General features: G+C 41.0%; 1 protein-coding gene across 1 annotated transcript in view; it reads right to left on the bottom strand.

Annotated features, from left to right (window-relative positions):
• Positions 1–1,273: 1,273 nt before the first annotated feature.
• Positions 1,274–8,489, bottom strand: part of adamts3 (ADAM metallopeptidase with thrombospondin type 1 motif, 3) — a 107,056-nt gene continuing 99,840 nt past the window's right edge. The window contains exons 19-23 of the mRNA XM_034296557.1: positions 7,832–7,995; positions 3,204–3,360; positions 1,924–2,056; positions 1,421–1,511; positions 1,274–1,319 (exon numbers count right to left, since the gene is read on the bottom strand). Coding sequence (XP_034152448.1) covers positions 1,505–1,511; positions 1,924–2,056; positions 3,204–3,360; positions 7,832–7,995 — 461 coding nt within the window. The 3' untranslated portion in view covers positions 1,274–1,319; positions 1,421–1,504. The remainder of the gene's footprint in view (positions 1,320–1,420; positions 1,512–1,923; positions 2,057–3,203; positions 3,361–7,831; positions 7,996–8,489) is intronic.

The following is an 8,489-nucleotide window of genomic DNA, read 5'->3' as shown; positions in this document are numbered from 1 at the left end:
AAGTGTTCTGTGGTCAGACGAATCAAAATTTGAAGTTCATTTTGGAAAACTGGGACGCCATGTCATCCGGACTAAAGAGAACAAGTAAAACCCAAGTTGTTATCAGCGCTCAGTTCAGAAGCCTGCATCTCTGACGGTATGGGGTTGCGTGAGTGCGTGTGGCATGGGCAGCCTACACATCTGGAAAGGCACCATCAATGCTGACAGTTATATCCAAGTTCTAGAACAACATATGCTCCCATCCAGACGTCGTCTCTTTCAGGGAAGACCTTGCATTTTCCAACATGACAATGCCAGACCACATACTGCATCAATTACAATGTCATGGCTGCATAGAAGAAGCATCCGGGTACTGAAATGGCCAGCCTGCAGTCCAGATCTTTCACCCACGGAAAACATTTGGCGCATCATAAAGAGGAAGGTGTGACAAAGAAGACCTAAGACAGTTGAGCAACTAGAAGCCTGTATTAGACAAGAATGGGACAACATTCCTATTCATAAACTTGAGCCCCCAGACGTTTGCAGTCTGTTATAAAAAGAAGAGGGGATGCCACACAGTGGTAAACATGGCCTTGTCCCAACTTTTTTGAGATGTGTTGATGCCATGAAATTTAAAATCAACTTATTTTTCCCTTTTCCCTTAAAGTTTTCTCAGTTTCAACATTTGATTTGTCATCTATGTTGTATTCTGAATAAAATATTGAAATATGAAACTTCCACATCATTGCATTCTGTTTTTATTCACAATTGTACAGTGTCCCAACTTTTTTGGAAATAGGGTTTGTAGACTGAGAGACCATTTGCAGGTGTTTTGGGTTAATGAGCTGATTAGAGTGTGGCACCAGGTGTCTTCAATATTGAACCTTTTCACAATATTTTAATTTTCTAAGATACTGAATTTGGGTTTTTCATTAGTTGTCAGTTATAATCATCAAAATCAAAAGAAATAAACACTTGAAATATATCAGTCTGTGTGGAATGAATGTATACATTATACAAGTTTCACTTTTTGAATGGAATTACTGAAATAAATCAACTTTTTGATGATATTCAAATTATATGACCAGCACCTGTATATATTTCCTTGGGTGAAATAGTCACTAGCAATTTTTAACAATTTGATATACTTATTCGATAAGCTATAAAAACTATAAATAAACTATGGAAAGCTATTCAACTAAATGAATAATTTCTTATTTTCTTTGGTATATTCTTCATATACGGATATGCAATGATGATTGCTGGGTAATATGTATGTTGTGGTCCAATGTCAAATCCAGAGGCGGTCCGTTAGGGCCAGCAAGGCCTTCTCTGCTGGCCTAGTGATGTCAGAATAATACAATTATATTTCTATAATTTTCATATATTTTCATTAATGCTATATGTATTTTACAACGTTCATTCCCATCAGTCGATTCACCTCAATTCATTGCTATTCTCTCCCTCAGTTGGGCTGTTTCCAGTGCAGCTCATATATATCAGAGCTTTTATTCAATCAGATTTTTCACATGCTGTTGAAGAAAATGGGAACAATGTTTTTGATTGTCATATTCTTTAACCAGTCAGATTTCCAGGTTAAGCATCTTGAGCGTATCTTTTGACACGAACAATAGCCATTCAACTTTAAAATCCAAAACATTGTTAGTAAAATATATTTACTGTAAATTGTGCCATTCGTTGAGAACAAATTGATGTAACAATGGTCAATGGAAACCAAAATCACCAAATGAATTGAGGGCTGGATTCAAACTCAACTTGGTGGTAAAAAAAAGTTAGGATTAGATTTGTCTGACTGGTGTTCGACCCTGTCAGCCTTTAAATAACCTACATCTTCTCACCTTTCACCTATTTCCATTGCTAAATCCAAGACATTCAATGTTAAAATCAGTCTCTTCACCAGCCTTATGATGCAGGAATACTCACTGAGGCTGAGTACAGTCCTGTAGGTTACACATTCTCCTAATGGGCTTGGGCTTCTTGCTGATGTCACAGTGCCCCCGGTGGACCATCTTGACCCCCCCTTTCTTCCTGCAGCCGTATTTGGTGAACTGGAATCCTTGCAGAGCAGAAAAGGAAGAGCTTTGAACACCACAATCTTAGAACAAAAACACTACACAGTTAACACTAGAACTGCCAAATGCCTACTCCAATTGGCGTTTCAGTTTGTAATTAAAATAAAACTGCCATTTTGAAAGCTACAACCTCCTCCTTCCATGACTTTTCCTTAATAGGTGTATATTACATTGTTCCGTTGTCGGAATTCTAAACTGACGAACAGAAAACGATTTATCTGTTTTCTGTTTTCCCACATAATCCTCCAACAACCTACACCGCTTAGCTTTGGTACCCAAATGGTAGCCAGGCGCTAATCACCCCTCACTGAATGCATGACGTCAATGGATGAATGCGCAATACTCCCAGTTCTTGGAAACTAGAGTTATGCATTGCCATTGAAATCAACTGGATAGCCCCACTACAACCCAGGAGAGACGTGCAAACATGCTGTTCACATCCAATTTAATTCGGACCTCGTCTTTTTCTAAGTATTCTTTTTTAGTCGTTTTTTTTTTGTATGATGAGACCTTCAATACAAACATATTCTTGTATTTTAAAAATTAATTAACTATTTAAAACAAACAACTTCTATTTAGTTCGATAACGACCCAGTAGATGAACTGATGCTCTGGCTGACAAGGAGAATGTATATGCTAATAGGGATGATTTGTATGCTAATGACGTCAAATGTTTGGCTCTGGCGGTTACTGGGGTCAAATAGGCCAGGCGGTTCTAGTGCTAAATGGTGCTTTGTATTTCTTCATATAATAAAAAATATTTTGGTTCCATGTAAAATCATTTGGGAAAAAATTTGGAACCCCTTTTGGAACTCGTCCTTGTCTGTTCAAGATCTAGCTTCTCCTAATGCTGTGAGGAGCCAAATGGGTTGATGAGATGTGAAGCCATAATCACGTTTGGGTTGTTTAGGTCTGACAGTGCAGTCAAGGTCATGAAGATTAGAGAAGAGCAATACCTTAAATATAAGGAATGGCTGATAGTCCAGAAGGAGAGCTTTGAGAAGCCTTGGTTTAGAACTAGTCAGACTAGCTTGGAAATTAAGTGAATGCAACACTGAGGCCAGCCAACCTTCAGCAAATGGTCTAGAACCTTATCTCCAATAGAGGGTGTAGACAAAAACAAGGTCTTACCTCCTGCACAGGGTTTGGAACACTGAGACCAGCTCTTTAAGGCCCATTCATAGGTGTCCTCCTGAATGACATTGTTGCTGTTGATGGGAACAGAGTCTTCATGGATGATGTATTTATACATCAGTGTCGACCTTGTCTCGTTGTCTTGAGGGATAATCTAAAGAAGAAACATAATCAAGGAAGGTAGGTTTGAGTACAGAGAGACATAACATTCAAATCATCATAACATTCAAATTTTGATTTTGCTTCCTTATTTGAGGAAATGCAATTGTGTTTGTTTAATCGCATTTGAAACTGTTGCATTATTAGATGATTTTAACTGGCTTGTTAAAATGGTACTATTTAAATAATGAAATTTTGTTCTAGATAAAAGCATCTGCTAAATCACTCAAATTAAAAATGCCAATCCAAAGTCCACACCATACATTACTCCTACCACACCATACATCACTGCTACCACATCATACATTACTCCTACCATACCATATATTACTTCTACCACACCATATATTACTCCTACCACACCATAAATTACTGCTACCACACCATACATTACTGTTTCCACATCATATATTATTACTACCACACCATAGTGTACATTACTGCAACCATACCATACATTATTCCTACCACACAATACATTACTGTTACCACACCATATATTACTGCTACCTCAACATACATTACTGCACACACCACATACATTACAGATACCACATCACACATTATTCCTAACACATTATACATTACTACTACCCCACCATACAATAGTTACCACACCATACATTACTACTACCCCACTATACATTACTGTTAACCACAACATACATTACTTCTACCAAGCCATATTACTACTGCCACACCATACATTACTTCTACACTACCACATATCAATCCAACTACACCATACATTACTCAAACCACACTAAACATTACAACTGCCACACACCATACATTACATCTTCCTATCAAAACTAACAACAAACATACTATGTGGCAAAAATCATACACAGAGCCTTCACCATGTGTTTTCACTTTAGGCAGATGGACTGGGTAATGACAGTTAGTTCCTGTATTTAAGGAGATGGTCTGGGGAATGACAGTTGGTTCCTGTATTTAAGGAGATGAAATGGATGACAGTTGGGTCCTGTCTTTAAGGAAATGGACTGAGTAATGGCAGTTGGTTCCTGTATTTAACGAGATGGACTGGGCAATGACAGTTGGGTCCTGTCTTTAAGGAGATGGACTGAGTAATGACAGTTGGTTCCTGTATTTAACGAGATGAAAGGAGTACTTCGAGGATCTCCTCAATCCCGCTGTCACGTCTTCCATTGAAGAAGCAGAGGATGAGGACTCAGAGGTGGACTCGTCCATCACCCGGGCTGAAGTCACCGAGGAGTTTCTTAACCCGGCAAGGCACCGGGGGTGGATGAGATCCACCCTGAGTACTTCAAGTCTCTGGATGTTGTGGGGCTGTCTTGGTTGACACGCCTGTGCAACATCGCGTGGCGGTCGGGGACAGTGCCTCTGGGATGGCAGACCGGGGTGGTGGTCCCTCTTTTTAAAAAGGGGGACCGGAGGGTGTGTTCCAACTATAGGGGGATCACACTTCTCAGCCTCCCCGGGAAAGTCTATGCCAGGGTTCTGGAGAGGAGAATACGGCCGATAGTAGAACCTCGGATTCAGGAGGAACAGTGTGGTTTTCGTCCGGGCCGTGGAACACTGGACCAGCTCTATACCCTCTACAGGGTGATGGAGGGTTCATGGGAGTTTGCCCAACCAGTCCACATGTGTTTTGTGGATTTGGAGAAGGCATTCGACTGTGTCCCTCGCGGTGTCCTGTGGAGGGTGCTTCGGGAATATGGGGTCCTGGGTCCTTTGCTAAGGGCTGTCAGGTCCCTATACGACCGAAGTAGGAGCTTGGTCCGCATTGCCGGCAGTAAGTCAGACTTGTTCCCAGTGCATGTTGGACTCCGGCAGGGCTGCCCTTTGTCACCGGTTCTGTTCATAATTTTTATGGACAGAATGTCTAGGCGCAGCCAGGGGCCGGAGGGTGTCAGGTTTGGGGACCACACGATTTCGTCTTTGCTTTTTGCGAATGATGTTGTCGTGTTGGCCCCTTCAAACCAGGACCTTCAGCATGCGCTGGGACGGTTTGCAGCCGAGTGTGAAGCGGTGGGGATGAGAATCAGTACCTCCAAATCCGAGGCCTGGGGGAGAGGGAAGTCTGGGGAGAGGGAAGTCTGGGCATCTCTGCGACCCGGCCCCAGATGAAGCGGAAGAAGATGAATGAATGAATGATCCATTAGGCGATTTAGCATACCTTTCTTGGCAGATGGTTTGGCAATATACTCCAACCACTGTAACATCACAATTTTCCTAATTTAATACTTAAGGCCAGACACTGAAATTAGATTTGTTTTGTGAAAATGGTCATGCCCCCACCTTTTCCCTACGTCGTTGTTATAATCACAAAATGTACTTGACAAAAACACAACCTTTCTTTATATATCGTTATTATTGTAATTTTTGTTTCAGACCAATGGATGAGCCAGCATGTTAAGCTGCACACTGAGTCATGTTGTCAGTGTTAAGCTGCACACTGAGTCATGTTATCAGTGTTAAGCTGCACACTGAGTCATGTTGTCAGTGTTAAGCTGCACACTGAGTCATGTTGTCAGTGTTAAGCTGCACACTGAGTCATGTTATCAGTGTTAAGCTGCACACTGAGTCATGTTATCAGTGTTAAACTGCACACTGAGTCATGTTGTCAGTGTTAAGCTGCACACTGAGTCATGTTGTCAGTGTTAAGCTGCACACTGAGTCATGTTGTCAGTGTTAAGCTGCACACTGAGTCATGTTGTCAGTGGAATGTTTCAGATCAGAACAAAATGTTAGTGGTACTGTACTACTTTACTGCATATCTCACAGACAGTTTTCCCTCCTCTTTATTAGATAAAAAAAAAAAAGGAAACAGTTCCACATTAAGTGGTAGTTCCCACTTTGATGACAATTTCTTTGTATAACTTTCTCCAATATCTGTGTCATGATTTGGCATGGGTAGCAAGACACAGGTGTAGAGGTTTCAAAAGCAAAAGCAGTTTAATCAGGAAAGATTCACAACCAGCATGGCTGTGGACATATGAACACACACAATAACCAAAAAGAAACAATGGGGCTGGAGGAACTTAAATAGGGACACAACGAGGGAGCAAACCAGACACAGGTGGAAACAATAATACAGAAGGACAAGCTACACTCAAAAACAAAGGACAAAAACCAAACAGAACAGGCCATGTTCACAAACAAAAGCAAAATCTAAACTGAACAAAACAGAACTTCACAATCTGTCCTGTGGGACTCCTTCACTAACAACCTTTGTGTGAACCATGTTACATGGCCATGTCTGAAAGCTGGCAGGTGAGCCATTAATGGCTATGCACATATTGCCCTCTAATTGTTTGGTCAGATGTTTTAAAAATCAACTATTTCAGCCCATTAGATGAAGCTTGCGAAAGCAATTTTTATTAAAAAAAATATATTGCAAAATTTGCATTATCGCAAATCAAAGATTACCTTCATTTCCTTATTGAATTATTTAGAAAACTTGAAACCGATATTTATGGAATTATTGCCCAGCTGTACATTTAGGTATAAAAACCCCAGACCCTTGTGGTTTTTAAATGTTTATGGACTGTCTACATATACAGATTTGCTAGTGTAGTTTACAGAATTGCTAGTGTAGATACTAGTGTAGATTCAACTGTATGAGGAAAAGATAACTACTTACAATACTTATTTATTGTTGCAAGTGTGTAGTAACACCATAGTCAACTACTACTGATAGCATAGGTGGTGCTGACGTAATCATTTTTTCAAAACAAGGTTACATCAGGGGTGTCCAAACAGTTCCATGGAGGGCCGAGTGTCTACAGGTTTTCATTTTTTCCTAGAAATTGGTTCCCAGGTCAGACCTAAACAACCAGGTGAGGGTAGAAACTAACCAATTAGTAACCTAATTAGTCAATCAAGTACAAGGTGAGAGTGAAAACCTACAGACACTCGGCCCTCCATGGAACTGTTTGGACACCCCTGAATCACATCATTACATAATCCACCCATAATCCCTCTTTATCTAAAGCAGAAGTAGAGACATGGGACTACATGTCAGTGGTTACCTTACCTTAGAGCTTGGTTTGGCCAATCCCTTCCTTCAGGCTGCCTTGTAGTGTTGAGATAAAATCGAGGCACCCAGTTGATTTGGGTGGATACCATGCACATTTTAATATGAACTTTGCTTCCACAAAGTATTGAAAATGTCTACAAAAGTTACCCCCAAACACTTTGAGTAATACTGTAACCAGTTATGAAATGCCTGCTGAAATGTGAAATAATAATGTTAACTAGATCAACCACAGTATTATGCAGTGTCTGCATGTAACTAGATCAACCACAGTGTTGTGCAGTGTCTGCCTGTAACTAGATTGACGACAGCGTTGTGCAGTGTCTGCGTGTAACTAGATCAACCACAGTGTTGTGCAGTGTCTGCCTGTAACTAGATTGACGACAGCGTTGTGCAGTGTCTGCGTGTAACTAGATCAACCACAGTGTTGTGCAGTGATATTTACCAGTACAACCACTGCGTCGTGCAGTGGTCCATCAGTGTGTAACGTCTCCACCTCATCTTCAATGATGTAGTCCCACTCCACCCCGAGGTCAATGAAGCTGCGTGTGCGAGCCTCCTCTCCTCGGCCGTTTAGGATGTAGTGGCCGGTCGCCTGGTTCTTGATTGCTGGAATCAACAGTTTGTTAGGATGACCTGGGACAAACCTCCTGTAAGTTGTATTTATCTACCATGGTGGAAATATTCCCACGACTTCCCAATACTCCAAGGTTTCCAAACATTCAGAATGGAGAATTCAACACTCAGCACCCTCCTGATTCCAAAAAGCATTCAACATGGAATTACCATAAATTCTGGCGATTCGGAGGATTACTGAAAGTCTAACTGTTCCAAAAAACAACTATGTGAGTGAGTGTGTGTTTGTGTAAAGCTAGGGTTTACTATGGGTGTCATTTTTCCTCTATGCCATACTGGGCAGGGTTCTGGAGCTGTTCCTGTGAAAAGGTTTGACAGCATGGATTCAACAACCCCTTAGAAATGATGCCATATCAGTGTAACTTTTGGTGAGGATACCTGCACTGTAGCTTTATAATGATTGATGAGAGTGCAACAACTGGATTAAACCCAGTCCTTCAGCCAGGGTCATGCCAGCCCCTCCTATG

This window comes from Esox lucius, chromosome 13, assembly GCF_011004845.1.
Source record: "Esox lucius isolate fEsoLuc1 chromosome 13, fEsoLuc1.pri, whole genome shotgun sequence".
In the NCBI taxonomy this organism is placed as follows: domain Eukaryota; kingdom Metazoa; phylum Chordata; class Actinopteri; order Esociformes; family Esocidae; genus Esox; species Esox lucius.
Note: the sequence above shows the minus strand (reverse complement) of the source record. Positions and strands in the feature narration are given on the sequence as shown.